The 18,118-nt window shown below is 50.1% G+C and overlaps 1 protein-coding gene across 1 annotated transcript; it reads right to left on the reverse strand.

Moving 5' to 3' along the window:
• Positions 1-565: 565 nt before the first annotated feature.
• On the reverse strand, positions 566-15,650 carry ASB1 (ankyrin repeat and SOCS box containing 1). The gene is made up of 5 exons (XM_065637836.1): positions 15,513-15,650; positions 15,228-15,369; positions 11,982-12,284; positions 7,212-7,597; positions 566-5,342 (listed from the first exon to the last, which is right to left on the reverse strand). The coding sequence occupies exons 1-5, from the start codon at positions 15,571-15,573 to the stop codon at positions 5,209-5,211; spliced, it is 1,026 nt and encodes a 341-aa protein (XP_065493908.1). The 5' UTR covers positions 15,574-15,650; the 3' UTR covers positions 566-5,208.
• Between the last annotated feature and the right edge of the window lie 2,468 nt (positions 15,651-18,118).

An 18,118-nucleotide genomic window follows, 5' to 3' on the forward strand; every position in this document is an offset into this window, starting at 1 on the left:
GGGAGCGACATTTCCAGAGCTGGGTACCAAGAAAGCACGAGCAGAAATGAGAGATGTGAGGAAATGAGAGATCTGCAGAGCTTTCTTCAGCGCATTTTGAAGGACCAGGTGGAACACCACGAGCTGCACTCTGAGCGGCAGTGGGTGACAGCAGCCACCTTGCATGGGCACAAGATGCCACAGCACCCCGAGGAAAGGGCAGGCCAGCCGCGCTGAGAGGATGTGCGAGCTCACCAAAGAGGATTTTGGGGGCTCCTTTGCACGTTCGCAATGATTTACATTTTGATTCGGCTGCCATAACCCTCCTGAAAATCGTCCAAGGGTGGCCAGGCAGGAGCTGGCGATGGCGCTGGCCGGTCCCCGCCTGTTTGCCTGTCACCCCTCGCAGGCAGCGCGGTTCTCCGGCCCCCTCCAGTGGCTACAGAACACGCGGAGGACTCAGCTGCAGCCTCCCAGCCCAGCAGGACTTGGGGCTTTTGCAAATCCAGTCCCTGCTCTTCACTGCACAGAGCAGGACTCCCCACTTCCCATGGCGAAGTAAAGAATTAGGCAGAGACAGCCGTGCTCTTGCACTGGAACATCTTTATTCGGCCACGCGTGGATCCAGGCACACCGCAGAGACCTCCTGTCTGCTCTCAGATCTGATCCTGCTGCCGCACGCGATCATCTAATGCCAGGCAAAAATCGACAGAGCACTGATGAGCTCTCACTGAAGCGGGGCTCTGTCGCCTCTACTCTGTCCCCAGCAGGTTCTCACGCTGCTTTCTTCACTGGAACGGGAAGGGCTAAAAAGAGGTTCTGTACCTCAAAGGCTGGCTTTGGTGTAAAAAGTGCTTTGCTTGATTTTGGGGATGGGAAAAAAAACCCCAAAACAAAAACAAAAAACCACACAAAAAACAACAAACACCACACTTCAGACCAACAGATGCTTTTCCTCTGCCTTTTGCAAAACTCTCAAAGAGCAGGAAATTATATTTGGGTACCAGCATTTTGTGCTCTGGAAATCCCCTATAGCAACAAAGATAAGTAGAAAGCCCACATGAAAAAGACTTGCTTTGGATCTGCTTTGCTAATTCCTGATCTATTCTGGTGTTTTAACCATTTTCCAAATCTTGTTATCCCATCTCACCCAAGCTTACAGCAAGGCCACACAACACACACTTTATATATTGTGCACACATATAACATTCTTCAATATAGTGGATGTACACTGCAGAAATGTTTAGTTTCCCACCCATGACTTCAGATACTCATTTGTTACTCATCTCATCTGAGCTTGCCCCATGGAAAACACAGAAAAGAATACTTTTACAAAAGAAAATGCTCTGCTACATAGGAGGAAATCGTGAAGTCTGAGTTAAGGCAAAAATCAATGTTGTTCATATGTGTGAAGATACATCATATGCACATATTACTCAGATTTCATATCGGAAGACTGTTGTTCCTTGGGTTTAAGAGGGCAGGGACAGCCAGAGGATACAGGTTTTGCCCCAACAGGACAGGATGCCAATATCATGAATCTATTTTGAGATTCATTCTCTCTCTACAGTTAAAATTCCAGATCTTCTAAGTCTATGTATTAAACCACTTCACTTAGGCAAAGCTTTGCTGGAGGCACAGACCTTCAGTTAAATGGTCCTGGCAAAACATCTCCTGCACTTCAAAGCTTTGATTCTGCAAATGTCCAAGCGATTATTGAACTTCAAGTTTGTTTGCTGTTGGGTTAGGAGAAGCATCCTTTGGCCTGTGAATTGGAGGCTGGAGATATCCATGGCCAGGGGAATCCTTTGGACTTTGCATCAGTTGGATTTAAAGACCCATGCAGTCCTTCAAGCTTGAGGTGTAAAGAACTACCCATACACACAGAGGCCAAAGTCCTCGCCCCCAGCCTGGCTTGAGCTGACCAGTGGGACCTACAAAGGAACCATATCAGCACCAGGTACTGACTCAGAGCACAGGAAGAAGGTGCTCGTCTCAGTTTCCCTCACATGGAAGTTATGTTCATAAGTAAGACCATGTCAGGAAAGGGCACAACGGTCAGGAGATCAAATCCTGAAGGCAGCTGTAACGAAAATTGTTAACAGGTCATCTGCAGAGGCTTAGCTTTAACTAGATTCTCGAGTTACATCACACACTGAGTTAACCACACCCCTAACAACTGAATTCTCCAAATTTCTTTGGGCCACTCTCCATCATTCACACCGTGGCATTTCACCGTAGCTCATTCCAGGTGGAGTGAGTTCTCCCCAGTGCAGCATACACCTTGTATATCCACCCTACTATCTTCTCCCAAAAGGCACTAATATGTGACTGGGTTGCAAAACTGTTTGAAAAAGTAAAAATCAAGGGGGAAAAAAATTCAACCCAAAGAAGCTGTTGCCATGGCACTTTCTCAAGGCAACCTCCCTCATCTTCTGCCGCTATACACTGGAGCTGGAAAGCGTGTTCAGCTCCTGCAAAACATTATGGTTCCACCAGCAAGGTGACAAGAGGCTTTACAACCTGTTTGCATCTTTCAGGCATGTTAACACTTCTATAAAGCAAGCACATGACTCTCAGGCAACATGCTCATGGGCTGCCCTGGCCTCCAACGTGGTGAAAACCTAAACCATCTGCAAGCCCGAAAGGGAAAAAGCACAATACTGCTGCCTTCTCACCTTGAAAGCCTACATGCCTACAGCTACATGCCCTTGTCATTGTATCTCGCCTGATGAGGGTTTTGAAAGTATCCTCTGCTTTGGTATCTGAGCACTGTGTGCAACCACCATGCTTTAGCCTGTTCTCAACAGCGTCATGCTCAGCAGTGCAAATTTTGCCACTTCGGCTTAAAATCTGGGAGCAGAGCAATGTCAGGGGGCAGCTGGACCTTCCAGGCCTGGCCATGGAATTGAAATACCAGGAAACAATCAGGGACTGCATTTTGCCTGCCTTTTCTCCTTCTGTGAAAGCTCCTTGGAAAGGCACGTGTACTTCAGCAGATAATAAAACACACAAGAAAGCCCACTGTTGCTTACCAAACTCCATCCTAAACACATCCCATAGTGGGTGGACCAGAAATTGACCTGTGGTTTTGCATTCATTGATACCTCTGGAAAAAGAGCATTTTGTAATTAGTGTCAAAACCTATGGGGCAAATCTATGGGGCAGCCTTGAGGATCTGCTCCTCAAGAGGCAGGATAACCACAGCTGCCAGTCAAAGGCATCCAAAACATGAGGTAGCTTAAACAAGCCCACTCTTCCGTTACTGCTGGGGGACAAGGAGAAGAGTGACCAGGAAAGGATCTTAATGTCCTTGCCATTCCGTGTCTAACTCAGCTCTCAACAGCAGCTTCCTAGGCACAAATACCATACAATAAATAAATTCCCAGCATCTTTAGGATCACATCTGAAATAATACCCTTTCCAATGGCATGGACAGGGAAAGAACAACTGGCAAAGAAAAATTGTCCAAAAAATCAACTTATAACACAGGGACTAGAAATAACTTGGATCAATAAAGTAAAAGCAGGTACCAATTATCACCTGTGTTTTTACCCAAGACCCTGAGAGACCATCATCTCTGTCCTTCTGAAGCTGTTATTTTGACAATGTTTCCTATACAATGACTACATCTCCACCTTTAAGGAGCCGGCTGACCTTGAGATCCCCACAAAAGGCTGTCGACTCACTGCAGAATCACACTTTTCTGTGAGATTGTGACACAAGGGCAAACACCAACCTAGAGGCACTGGAAATCAAAGGATCCCAGTCTGCTGGATGCAACACTGCATTTAGAAGCACATAACCTCCTAACTCTTCAAGAAAAGACAAAAATCCTTTCTTCTCCCTCTCTCACAAGGCTGGTAGAAGCAGCAGGCAAACAAAAAGACCTGTTAAGTGGGTTATGGAGTAAAAGGTGGCTACGAACTTCTATTTCTATGTGCTGTGCACTGTCAGCTGCTTTACTGGACCTTCAACAACATCATAATCACTGCAATATTGCAAGCAGGCAGTCATTTTGGTGTCCTTTTCTTCATAATCACAGATAGATTCACACGCATTGCATCAACCACCATCCAGCACAGCAACGCAACAGTTCAATTTAGCAACCCCCCCAACACTGTCGCTCCTGGTCACTCCCAAACTATCAAACCCATTTTATAGTGAACAGAAGATTATTTTGGCAACTGCTTTTCCAAAAAGTACCCCAGAAATCTTTCAGGTTCACGTGCTGGCTGCATCTGAGTATCACAGTCCTTGTCCCACCACCGCTGCAGTAGCAGTTGAACCACAGGTGACATCTCCACAACGGGCTGTGTAGCTATCAGCCTCCAGAGGCGAAACGACCTTTTTTCCGTTTGTCTCCACATTTCTTCATCCATGCTATGACAGTGGTTACAAGACTTGACCCGGTCCCAGGCAGTCGGAGGGAGGACCAGCCAGCCCCTGCCTTGTCCATCAGTGCTGGACGGAGAGCCAAGCTGCCCCAGCAGATCCAGTGCTCTGCAGAAACGACTCAGACAGGACAGGATTACACATTCTGCTACTCTCCCCTCTGTGTGATGGGGCCTCTACACGAAGAAAGCCAAGTCAGCAGCTACCTTGCAGCACGTAGAGACATGGATACAATTTTCCAAGTAATGCACAGCACTGGACAGGAAACTTGATGCATTTCACACCAGAACAGGACAGCAGAAAATACACCCGCTTTTATAGCAGCAACCACAAACCCCACAGAGAAAAGAAAGGCCAGGTACTGACGGCAGAAAGAGAACAGTGCTGTTGTAAAACCCTTACCAAGGCGAGGAGAGACTCCCTTGTATGCTATAGAAAGAGGAAAGGCTTAAGTACGGACACTTTCCCCACGCAGAAGTGCCGCTGAGACCCAAGGTGTGTGTAACACAGAGCAATAACAGAGGTAGAGTCATAACAAATGGACACACGCTGACAGCTATAGGATATATTGTATCTGCTCATGTAACAGCCACACGCCTATTGGCCTTATCGCACAACCAGCTGCAAAAAAAGATCACCAGTTAGATAACCGGTAGCTTAAGAATAGACACACAAAATCACTGCACCCTAAATTTGCAGAGGAAAAACCACAGGGGCAGGGAATTATGTGCACTCCATGAGCAATACAATATTTCACTGTGGGGGATGCGTTAGGATTTGCACCTGGCTTCATCAGCACACTCCAAACTGTCCCAGAAAGCAGCCAGTTGCCCTCTAACTGTGTTCATGAAGTAAAAATTGTTTAATGGGGTCTGGGATTGGAAGGATATGGATCAGATCCAGACGAGATTTGCCAAGTATTCTTCGTACAGCTATGCGGCAGAGAGACAAGAGGCTCCGGGTGCGGCCTGCAATGGAGAAAACAGAGAAAAACTATTGAGGGACAGAGAGAGGAAGAGAGAGGGACAACAGCGTGTAAATTGTGCTGAGCTCTGGCTGATGGCTGAGGAGACATTTACCTCTTCCAAACGCTGAGGCCATGTCCTGCGCAGCCACACGAAGGCAGCGCAGGAGAGCTGAGCATGCACAAATCCTCCCTGTGAGGAGCCCAAACCTTTCGGCCAAAGATTTGGAGCAACGGCAGCCACCACATGGGCGGTTTGGATGGGCAAGCTGGGGACTGCACGGGGTTGTGACCACAGAGTCAGTCCCTGCATGGCAGGGTTCAAGAGATGAAGGCTGAACCTACACTAGGGGAGGCTTTACACTAATCTGATCATTGTAAAACTATGTGGACTTTATTTTTGCTCTAAACCACCTCCTGGGAATCAACAGCATTGACAGCCAGCTCAGGTCTTAGCCCAGCTTTCTTTTGAGGGCTTCTTCTGAGTTCATGGAGAGCTCTTCCAGGACAGGGACAAGAGGATGGTGGTGCCCACGTTGACTCAGGAACTGGACCTCCAAGGCACCATTCTATTATCCTGCACGCTCTACCTGAGGAGTCCCATTTGCCTCCTAAACCTAGGCTTAATGGAAGCCACCTGCTTCGGCTTATGTGTGCCTCTTCTCATCTAAAGTGCAGGCGGGTCTAAAAACTGGACGTGTGCAAAGTTGAATGATTTTGGGGTGGGGGCTGGGGGTTGTATCCCACATCCTGAATCCCTTTCAGATTTCTCTGGAGTTCGAGAGGGAAAACCCCACTTCCAACCCTCGTGCAAAGCCCTGGCCCTCACCAGCTGAGCTTGGCGGTTTTACGAGGTGCTGCCCTTGCTGGAACAAGGGTGTGCACTGTATTGATGTTGCTTTTATTGTAAAAAAGAAAGAAACAGCAGGTAAATTTAGGCATGTTGAGGTTCTGGTTTACTTCTTTTGTAACTCATTTGCTTCCCAGAGGATGTTAAATTTTAAAAAGCCAGCTTTTTCCCCACCTTTTTCCACCACCATCTAAGCTCCCTCCTGCCACTTGCTACCACTACTTGTGGCTTTACTTCCCAAGTAGCCTGTCCAGATACAACTACCTCTCGGGTCCCTCCCTGGGCAGCCCCCGCAGAGCACAGGGTCACTCAAGAACAGCGAGGGCACATCTGCACGGCTTGGGAGAACTGGGTCTCACTGGATATGTCATCACCTCCTTGTGGTTCGCAGACCCAAAATCCAGCCCTGACAGCACTAACCTTGCCCCAGGCTGCTGAGGACACCGCTGGGCAAGGGAAAAGAGCTGGGAGAAAGATTAAAAAATCTAAAGTTACAGAGGTCAGGCTGCTGATAGGCATCATTGGTAGCTGAAGGACTCAAGAGGGAAAGCGCCACATGAACGTACAAAACACAACAGGAGAAAAACAGGGAGTGTAGCTGGAGGCTCATGGGGAAGCCGTTGAGTGATGGGTGTTGAAAGAGCTGGAGGCGGCAGCCCTGAGGATCGGTGCCAGGGAGCCGCAGAAGCCAGCCCCTCAGTCCTCTCCTGCCTGATGCCTGCCTGGCCAGCAACGGTTCCTGGGGAGGTGTATCAGGGTGGTGAAGTCATTAACGCTTAGCTTAACAGCTTGTTAAATCCCAGTTATCTGTTCTGTGTGTTAGGATCGTTTTTCACTTTTAAGTTAGGTATAAACTGCTTACAGGATCTTTTTGGCTAAAGGCACTTGAACAAACAGACCCAAAAGAGGATGGTAACACCCACCCTACCATCTTAGCGTCTCCTAACTAACCAAAGAAACTCTCCAAAGCGTTCTCCTGAATCTAGAGGTAGATAAAACCAGCTGTAGCTCAAAGCCACTTACCCCTTGCTTCTTTGAACACCTGCAGAGCCTCAGGGTTGACTTTGACCCTTCCTGTGGATTCAACTCCCAAGGCCTCCACTTTCACCAGGTTCAGATTGGCTCCAAAGTCAATCAAGAGGTGGACAAATGCCGCTTCACAGCCGTGCCGCAGGACAGCGTCCATCACGCACACCGGGGAGCCCCGGGAGAAGCCTTGGATGTTGATGGGCCCACAGCAGTTAAAATCCGGGTTGGCTCCTGCCTGGAGCAGCAGTTGGAAGCACTGGAGGTTGTGGTAGGCGGCGCTGATGTACAGCGGGCAGACCACCAGCGTGGTGAGGGGCCGCACGGAGAGGCTGGGGACCCGGGAAGCGACGTGGTGATTCACATCCACGTCTGCACCGTACCTGGGTGGGGGAGAAAGAAGAGCAGAGGTTTGGAAACAAGGGCAACAGCATCACGACTGCACCCCAGGGTGACAAAATGGCAAGGGCTGAAGGACACGCGGAGGGTGAGCACTCTGACTGTCTTTGGTACCTCTGGGGCCCACCTCCCAAAAACTGCCTGTACCTACCCTAAGAGGGGCCTGGCAGGGCTTCTGAGAGGGGATACCATAACCGGTGTGATCTGATCTTCAAGTAGCAAAGCTGTTTCTCTGCCCACAACAGCCCAGGCTTGGGGAGAGCAGCTGAGGAACATCTTTCCTTACCCTCCCGAAGGATGTGCCAAGCACGGCCTTGGCACAAGGGACGGCTCAGCCTTGAGCCAGCACCACGTAATGATGGATGCTAAAGAGCTGGCTGGGGAGCAGGGATGTTTCCAAATGGCTCAGTTGAAGAGATGCTGTGAAATAACTTCCCCATCAGGATAAAACAGGCCAAAATGCAATAGCGGCAATCGATCTGACTGTCACAAACAGCAGGGAAATGGAAACAGAAATCTGCACTCAGCAGTGAAACATATATGACAAAATCCTGCTCCTGAAGGAGCTGGAGTGGTGAAATCCCATCAGAAATCCCATCAGGGAGTCAAAAAGCGACCTCTTCTCTACTATTCAGCTCAGCGGAAGGGATGTACCCGCCAACTCTGAGCACGCAGGAAACTGGAAAAACCCGAAGTAATTGCGCCAGACCTGCTCTCCCCATCCCTCCTGCGCAGCTCTGCTCACAGGTTATATATTATGCTAGATACCACATGAGAAATTACAGCTCACTGGCCAGCACTCCGAGGGCGACGAACAGGAGGCCTCCATGAGCTGCAGCAGCAAACCTCTCGAGCCTTTTGCAACTGGCCCCTGCCTCACCCTACCCCACGGAGAAGCCCCTACCTCACACCTTCGCTGCGTGGTGCCACGGTGTCCCAGCTGTTCCATAAGCCCTGTGGCCAGAGCAAGGGCTCGGGCTTGCTGCGGCACAGAGAAGGCACACAGCCAGCTAAAGCCCTGCTCCATGGACATCGGCATCAAACAGGAGCAGCGCCCGCAGCATACTTCTTTTTGGGAAGTACAGATGGCACTAAGTTGTGAACAAGCAGAAGACGGCTTATTGGGAGCAAAAAGGCCAAGTGTTGCCCTCTGGAAAAAGTATGGAATTTGAAAAATGGCAATGCTGAGGAAAGAAGGGACAGCAGAAATAAGCACTTATTTCCCCCAGGCTGGGCAACACCTAAGCAGTGGAGACACTATAACTCCATCTACTTCGCGTGCAGCTTGAGGGGGGAAGAAGGAGGAAGACAACACAACCCCCTAAGGAGTAGCTGGTTTTAAGTGCAGCATTGCAGAGCAAACAAAGCCCTGCCCCTTCTCCCCACAGAGGAATAAACGGTTCCTTTCCCCATCAGTACACCTACCAAAATTGCAAACTGAGCATTCAGAGGACTAGTTTTCTCTGTCTTCCTAGACAGCAGCATATTCCTTTCTGCAGTTAATAAAACAAATAAGGAAACCACCTGAGGATAAATCCTGCCTCAAGGCAAGCACAGCTCTTGCTGAACCCAGGAGGGGCTGGTCCCTATCCACCAAATACTTAACCAAATACGTCAGTTCTGAGGACAGGAATAGTCTCATTTGAATTAAGCACATGCAGAACAAGGGCCAAGGAAGCTTATTTAAGAGCTGCAAATGGCACGCAGGGTATTTTTACCCCAATGCACAAGCTTTCCCAAGCATGAACATCTCGGCTGAGATCTCAGGAGTCTGGTGGGGTGGAGAAATGCAGAGAAAAGACAGAACAAGGCAGTAATGACGTTGCCAAGTGTGAGCTGGTCCTTGCACCAGCCACAGGACCAAGCTTCGCTTCCCAGGCCAGGCAGCTGGCCCGGGGATCACTGCACACTAAGGGGACATGCCCATCTTTTGGGGACTTCCCCAGCACTTTGCTCAATCTGCATCACTTCATTTCTGTTAGAGCACAGAGGCCTAAATAAGTAAAGGTGTCTGTTCTCCACAGGCACATGTTCCCTGTAGATAAATAAATCTCTTAATATCAGACTACACGAGCATTTGGATCGAGTAATCTGTGCTGCTGTGAGATTTCTGTAGGGCTGTTGTAGGGCCACTGCCTCCTATAGCCACGGTCCTCACCAGACAGCAGGTATACCCCTTCATTTCAGTCTCTTTTCCATTATTGTCATCAAAAGCCTCGGTGGAAAGCCCCAGCTCAAAGCAAGATACAAAATCCTGCTTTTTTCACAGTTAGGCATGCGCCTGAGGCACCAGGATGATTTGTCAGATCTCCTTTTCACCATTTAGTGTGGCAAAAGGACCCTCTCAACCTTAATATGCTCAGTTACACTGCAAGTACAATGCAATGGTCCAACTCCATCACAGCATGATCACATCACAAACTGTTAGGAAAGTAACCTATACCCGGGCAACATAACCATAAATATTTCCACCAGCCGCCTCATAAAATGGATCACCATTCCATAGCTATGTATGTATTTACTATTAATGGATACAGTTTCATGTATTGCTTGGTTAGCTGGTTCAGCAATTCTGGTAGGATTCAGGAATCCTGATTGTGCTACTTTATGATAAAAAAAAAAAAAAAGGGATGTTTAGACACCTGTAGTAAGCCTGAGCTGGGCTGGGCTTTCTTTTCAGGACACTGAAGCTCTCTTGAGCTGAATATGCTGAAATATTTCCTTATATCTCAGTAAAAGTATCTTCCTCATTTTATTCCTCCTGCCAAATCCTTTAGATCAACATTTTTAAAACCTCTGAGTGAGCTTTGTAACATAAGACTGCATTTTAAAGTAAGCAACTCCAAACAGATCTGTGAAATCTGTACTCCAAGATACTTGAAATTGTGGGCAATCTGACAATTTGGTATTAGCTTAGCAGCCTTGGGAGAGACGTTGTCTAATAAAAAAATACTGGACAAACTCCAGTTAATTTTTAATCCTGAAAGTTTTCCAAAACCTTGCTTTTAATATTGCTGGCAAGGTATCCCGAGGAGTAGACACATAAATCAATGCCTCAGCTCTCCATGTGCTGCTGAAATACCATTTGCTACATTTCACCCTGCCTTAGCGGATATGTCAGGGGAGATTCTCAGGAACGCAGCGTGTGAGCTGAACCCTGTACCAACAAGCACGTGGCGAGGGGAACATCCTTCTCTCAGTCTGCAGAAAAAGCAGCATGGAGAGGGGACTGTCTCCCCTCCTTTCTACTCGTTGGCTTCCTTAGAGCTGCACTTGCATGAAAATTAACTTCCCCACAAGCAAAAAGGAAAGGAAAAAAACCCCAAGTATTCTAAAATTTTTCTATTCAAATCCTCTTGGTTGTTACACTCTAGCATTTGCGATCACTGAAGGGATTCCTTGGAGAGTGTTTCTGTCTTAATCCAAACGTACCTTCTTCTTTTTTACTATTTCTTTCTACAACCTGTATTTTGCCCTTATGATCCCTTATTATTTGGCATCCATAGCCCATATTGTTGTTCGGCATGTTCCTCTACACAAAAAGCTTCCAGTTCAGAAGAAATTAAGTGTCACAGCACGCCACAGAGGAAGAAGCTCAATTCTGCAGAGTCTACTGCTAGACCTTGAGCCCACTCACTGCTGGTGCTGCAGAGGAAACTTTTTGGGGGCCAGGACGTCTCCAGCCACCCACCGCCCAGCTAAGGTGAGTGTTCATCACCTCATAGTGGTGGCCGTCACTCCCTGCCCCAGAGACGCCCTTCGACTGAGCTGTGCATCGGGTATCTTGCAAGCAGAGACAGAATCAGATGCACAGAAGGTGTCCTAGTGATGGCCAAACACCAGGCAGCCAGGAATGGCCAGTGCCGGCAACAAGTACCTCTCCTCCCAAGGGCTAAAAATGGCCAGAGCAGCTGAGCTACGCAAAGGAGAGATGTGTCTCCAAAGAATTTTTAGTTCACTGGGAGATCCACCTCGCTTGTAAATTCAATCAGGGGCATGGAGCTGGTAGTAAAGGCAGAGGGGAAGGAAGATATTTTGCAAAATTTGGGTCTGATTGAATAGTGGATGGCGAACTCAGAAATGGAGACGCCTCGCTTGGGCTTTTTCTTAGGAGAACAGGCATGGGAGTCACAGAGCAGGGCATGGACCTGCCACCAGGGCCAGGAGATGGGGAAGACAAAGATGTCCCTTTGGGCACCTCTCCACCCTCTCTTCTGCCCATCTCTTCACCAGCATTGCCAGGCCCATGGACATACTAGGCATGCAAGGAGGGAACGGATGCTCCAAGCCCCACGAGGGAGAAGATCCCAAAGGAATAAGAGAGGGCAGTAGAGCAACTCCTCTCCCCACCAGGACCCGAGCTCTCACCTGATCAGCTCCCGGAGGATGTCTGCCCGGCCCACGCGCGCCGCATGGTACACAGGGGTGCTGCGGTGGTGCCGGCTGCCGTTGGGGTCCGCCCCAGCTTCCAGGAGGATCTTGGCACACTCAAGGTGCCCATTGACCACGGCTACGTAGAGGGCGGTCTGCCCTTTCACGTCCACCAAGTCGATCTCGGCCCCTTTGCGGAGGAGGAAGTCGACGCAGGGCCCGTGGCCGGCGGTGGCAGCAATGCGCAGCGGCGTGCAGGGCAGCCAGCCGCAGCACCACACCGACTTCTCGTTGATCCGGCTGGCATCGTGCGGGGGGAAAGCGTTGGGTCAGACAGTGCCTCCTGCATCCTTGCACCACCCCACCTACCCCAGCTGCAGAGAAGGATGCTGGGAGAGCACTAACAGCTCCCTTGAAGCTCTTCCTCCCCGTTTTTGGTGCTTTATAGCAGTCCTGAAAAGCTCCTGGCTATAACCTGACTAGGTGCTGCATGTAGGTAGCTAGAAACTATGTGTTGACCTAATATGTTGACCTAAAGAAAATGGGAAGAGCAACAGTAACCCCGAAGTGTCAGAAAACATTTAACGTTCAAACTTGTTTTCACATGGACCAAAAGACATGCCATATTCAAATACAAAGCCTCTTGTCATCAATAAGTGTGACCACTTCAGAATGAACCAGTTCATTGCATGCTGAAGCAACACTGTTGGTCAAGAAACCAGTTTCTGGCACAGCGCTATTTGTAGTTACTTTTGCTTTCTCTGACAGACTGCAAATAATAAGATGTAGACATTAACACCTCATGAATACGTTTAACTTTCCATTTAGCTATAGTTTTATTCAGCATGACTGTAGATAAGGGTAGCAGCAAACAACCATTGAAGCTTAAAGAACATTTTTAAAATAAGTACCAAGGCCTCATATTTGTTCTGAAACTGTTTGTTTTATTTTCAGGGAATACTGTTTAATTCAATTGTCTACAGACACTACAGCCTGTACTGGAGTAGTGCCAGGAAGATGGGCTTTATGGCAGCTCTGCTGTGTCAGGAGCTGCACATATGCACAGTGAAGGACAAACCTTGCCTCAAAACTCGGTCGAAATTACCAATTAAAAAAAAAAATACTCCCTACTCCCTTTTTTAAAGGGAGATGACCCAAATCAGAAGTGGCCAAGCTGGGGATCACCATTGCTTAATTCAAGCTGCTTCAAAAGTGGCAGAAGGTTGTCAAAGCAGCAAGGAAACAGCAAAAGGACACGGGAGGAGGGGAGCAATGTATGGAAATGCAAGCGTACATCTGTATCACGCTTCTGGCAAAATCCACACTCAGCCAGGCACCATGGGATGACATAAACACAAATCCAGGGAAACTCAGCCCTGCCTGCACGGAGCAAGCTTGGGAAGTGCCACCATCCTGCACTGAACAGCATCAGTAGGCCATTAGCATCCTTGTTGGATGGCTGTATTGGCATAAGAGCCTTTGCCAATTTACAGAAGAGATGCCTCTGACTGGCAGCTGCTTAGATCCCCTCTGAAATAACCTGTATTAGTCGCCATGCTCATCCAGATCTCAGGTTAGCCCTATAAATCTCATAAACATACAGACCTCACTTCCAATCTCTCTGCAAGTTGCTGCAGGTACCATTTTAGCAGGAACATGCAGAAAATAAGGGATTTCTTTAAGGGCAATATAGGCTGGCGAATGTGCTCTTTAGCCAGAGCAGCAGTGGATTTGCTCTCCTAGCTCGCTCCACCCAGGCCCACATAACTGGTACAGGACAAAGCAGTTTTTATACAGTGCATTTATAGAGTTTGATAGGACAGCAATGTCACAATTTTTTTCTTCAACCACATTTTAAGAAGAATAGTATAAACCCTGTACCAAGCCCTGAGCTGTCAAGCCTTATGACAAAATGCTCCCTTTAACTTTGGTGGTTTGGGGATCCCTATCCCTACCCCCAAATTCAAAAAAGTTGCTTCTCTGTTCACTCCACCACCTGTGCGATGGGGCTGCAGGTCCAGCCCTCCTCCTCCTGCCAAACTTTACGTTTTCCTGCAAGAAAGGATGCCTGGCCCTGCTGCCACAGGGTTACCACACAGCATGGGACAAAAATAAGGGGGACCGAGGGACCGAAGAGCCCCAGCTGCCCAGGTGGCAGAAAGAGGGGCTGGTTCATTCTCATTTTTGCTGAAAGGCCACTTCTTTTTGAGGCTGGGAGACATTCTGCACTCCAAGCAGTTTTCTCCACGGTGCACGAAAACTAATTAACTATCCCCGTGGTCACAGACTTAGCACTGGGCAGATTTTATAACATGGCATGTTTCAGGTTTATGTTCAATTGTAATCCCTTTTATATGTTCTTCCCATTATACGTAGGCTCCTATCTTCATGGTATTACATTTCCACCCCGATCTGGACAGAGCCCGTGCGTGCCCGCCGCACGCTCGCCAACTGGCTTGACATTTGTCTCCTGGGAGCCCACGGGGGGATGATCTCAGGGGCGAGCTGAAAAATTCCAAAAGGAGCAGGCTAAGCGGAGATCACACAGAATCACAGAATGTCAGGGATTGGAAGGGACCTCAAAAGCTCATCCAGTCCAACCCCCCCGCCGGAGCAGGAACACCTAGGTGAGGTTACACAGGAAGGTGTCCAGGCGGGTTGGAATGTCTGCAGGGAAGGAGACTCCACAACCTCCCTGGGCAGCCTGTTCCAGCCTCTGGCACCCTCACTGGGAAGAAGTTTCTTATATTTAAGTGGAACCTTTTGTGTTCCAGTTTGAACCCATTACCCCTTGTCTTACTGTTGGTTGTCACCGAGAAGAGCCTGGCTCCATCCTCGTGACACCCACCCTTTACATATTTATAAACATCAATGAGGTCACCCCTCAGTCTCCTCCAAGCTCAAGAGCCCCAGCTCCCTCAGCCTTTCCTCACACAGGAGATGCTCCACTCCCTTCAGCATCTTTGTTACTCTGCATTGGACTCTCTCCAGCAGTTCCCTGTCCTCCTGGAACTGAGGGGCCCAGAACTGGACACAATACTCCACATGCCATCTCACCAGGACAGAGCAGAGGGGCAGGAGAACCTCTCTGACCTACTGACCACTAGGCTGGATAGGTGTGGGCTCAGCAGCCCCAGGGAGTCCCCAGCCAAAATCTTCTAAGCGAGACCTCGCGCCCTCGTCCCCCGTGAGGGTCTCCGAGGCCGAGGTGCGGGCAGGGCGGGGTGTCAGGGCCCCCCTCACCTTTGGAAGCTCTCCTCTTGCAGCAAGCTCTTGAGGGTGGGCAGGTCCCCCACGTAGGCCGCGTCGTGCAGCCGGGTGTCCTCGCAGTGCTCGAGGGGGTGGTCGCAAAACTGCTCCCGCAGCCACTCCTTCAGGTTACGACCTGCGCTGGAGACAGAGCGGGGGAGCCGGGCTGAGCCCTGCCCGGGGGTGGCGGGGGCTGTCCCGACCCCTCCCGGCACAAGGCGAGCCCGAAAGGTGCTCCAGGGCCGGCGGCGGGACCGGCCGTTCCCCCCGCCACGTTACCTGCCTGCCCGCTGGAGGCGGCGGGCGCGTCCCCAGCGCCGGGGGGGCCGCCCTCCGCCATCGGCCCCTCGCACCGCCGGGCCGCCTGGGCCTCCGCACCCCCGGCCGCGGCCGCTGCCACCGCCCTCCGTCCCTCCCGCCCCGGGCCGGCCTGATTGGTGCCTGCCGGCCCGGCCGCTTCCTGCCTCCGCGTTAAGGTGGTTTTTCCCCCGGCGGCAGCGGAGCGGCTGCGGCGCTGCCGGAGCCTTTTCCTCCTTCAGACCCGCCCCGCGGCGGCACCTCCGCGGGTGGGCGGCCCGGCCCGAGTCTCCCGGCCGGGGAGGCAGAGCGGGGAATTCACCCCCCGCCCCCGGGGACTCCTGAGGTTTTTTGTCCGCTCAGCACTGGGAGCCGGGCCGCTCCTTCTTCCGGCAACGGGCGAACATGGGGTGATAATTTACAGCGCTGCCCGGAGCAGCCGCCACCCGCACCTCTGCAGGAGGTTAAAGCTGCACAGAAGGTTTTATGTTATCATATTCTCCTGTTTGTTTGTTTGTTTGTTTCCCCGCAGCACAGCTCCCGGGGTCTTTCAGCAGGTTGCTGCAAGCCTGAGGGAGAAAACAGCCGGTGTGAGGCTGGACAGAGCCGCAGCAGAAAGGCAATCGTTTATGAAAGCATCACTGAGAAACAGCCAGGCCGGCAGGGTCTGAGCAAAAAGCAGCTGTTTTGCTTAAACCCCCGCAGGGAGCTTCAAATACAGCGCCCAAAGCTGCACCCTCAAAGGAGCAGAGGACACGTTAGGCGCCTGCGCAGGAACTTTGGGAGCGCAAGGGGAGAAGGTGCACGGAAAGATGCACGCACACACACGCAAAAGGTCTGCAAGGAAAGCGGTTCACGCTGAACCCAACCTCCTCCCAGGGCAATGCTCGCAGGAGAGCTGCCGTAGCAGCTCGTCGCATTGGCACCTTGGAGAAGAGCCGCTCTCCGAGCGTTTGAGACACGCTCTTGGCTTCTGAGCACAGGTTTTTGAGTCCCCAGTGCCAGAGGGGAATGGTGGTAATCCATCTAGCTTTCCCGCTGCGCCGTGGCAGGATATCAGTCCACAGACACCAGAATCTGGCTGCAAACACGGTTTCCTGTAACTGTTATTATTTGGGCTCGAGCAATGTGGGGGAGACAGACGCAATCTGCAAATCGAACCTGTTTGCCCTGCCCAGTGGAAGATCAAAAGGGGAAAGGGATCGATGGGATTTTCAGAAGCCACCGGTGCTGGCTAGCATTGCCACCTTCCCCTGCCTGGAGTCCTCATGCCATTAGATGAGGCAGACCCAGGACAAAGAATCATCCCCTGGAATAAATTGGCTGCTGGTCTGGAAACCCGACTCGACGTCTGTTTGGCCCTCCTTCAGTCAAAGGGACCAGATCTGGAAACCAGACAATGGGGTTGGGTGGAGCTCCAAGCCCTCGGCTTGGTCTGTGCTCCCCCACCTCTGTCAAAGGCTTTCTAGGGTTGGCATGGGCTCAGACAGGGCTTTCTGAGGTGGGCTTGCCTACCTATCTCCCACTCTTTAGGAGATGCCTATGCTGAGTTTGCAAGCATCCTGCATTCCCTGGGACAACGGAGCAGACCCAACACCCTTCACTGGGCTCCTGTTTGAGCAGCACATTTCTTCCTTTGTTTCTAACCCCAATCTACAACTGCATCCAGCTACAGAGGCTTCGTGCAGGGGGAGCAGTCATATACATCTCAGTTTCTTGTTGCTGGGCCTGATGATAGCACAAGACAGACCAGAGCAGCTTATAGTTGTTGCATTGCCCTTACAGATTTAATGGGACTAGACTTAATGAGCTGCCTGAGCTGCAAAGCATTGCACTGGACTGCTGGCCAGCAATGAGGTTTCATCCAGAGCGAAAAGGTACATTGGTCCATGGGCTTTCATACACATGGCCTGTGACCAAAAGCCATGCCTGTGTGCACAAGGGGAAAGTTATTGCAAGGGACAGAAACATTTGTGCTTTACTGCCTTCCCAGCAAGAACACAATGCCAGTTTTCAAAGCTTTTAGGAACAGACAGCTCCTGCTCAGCACAATTTTGCTTTAAAGTAGATTTGTTTACTCACTGTGTCATCTGGAGCTGACGCTTTTCTCTTCTCCCATGTGTAAAGTGCAGACGGGCAAGAAGGAGGAGCAGAGGACTCAGCAGTGTTTATTTGCAATATGGTTGTCCCTGTGGACAAAGCAAAGCACCAGAGAGGAACTAAGTGGCTGGTAAACAGCACAGATGAAGCTGGAACACCAGTGCCTGGATCACTCATGACTTGATGTTCATTCAGTTCTTCTGGCAGAAAATGCCTCTGTTAAACCACTGTCTTCTCTCTTATCCATGTATTTATATGTGTTTATTTACTTAGAGACATGCCACAATGAAAGGCAGAAAGTTTTTACACACCATATCCCATTATACTTTCTAGCAGTTTATCTCCAGAACCAGGCTTTTTTCTCTCGCTTTCTTTTTTTTTTTTTTTTTTCCCCCTCCCTAAATGCATATGAAAACCAACTCATCCCAAGCTGACATAACAAGTTCTCATACAAGGGTGGTGGAAAGGGAGTGACTGTGATTACTGTC

The sequence above is a fragment of the Caloenas nicobarica genome, chromosome 6, assembly GCF_036013445.1.
Source record: "Caloenas nicobarica isolate bCalNic1 chromosome 6, bCalNic1.hap1, whole genome shotgun sequence".
Taxonomy (NCBI): Eukaryota; Metazoa; Chordata; class Aves; order Columbiformes; family Columbidae; genus Caloenas; species Caloenas nicobarica.

Coding starts and splice junctions, on each gene's coding strand:
- ASB1 (XM_065637836.1), bottom strand. CDS start 15,573: ATGGCGGAGGGCGGCCCCCCCGGCGCTGGGGACGCGCCCGCCGCCTCC. Junction 12,285..15,227: donor CAAGAGGAGAGCTTCCAAAG/GTGAGGGGGGCC, acceptor GCACGATGCCAG/CCGGATCAACGAGAAGTCGG. Junction 7,598..11,981: donor ATCCTCCGGGAGCTGATCAG/GTGAGAGCTCGG, acceptor TCCCCCACCCAG/GTACGGTGCAGACGTGGATG.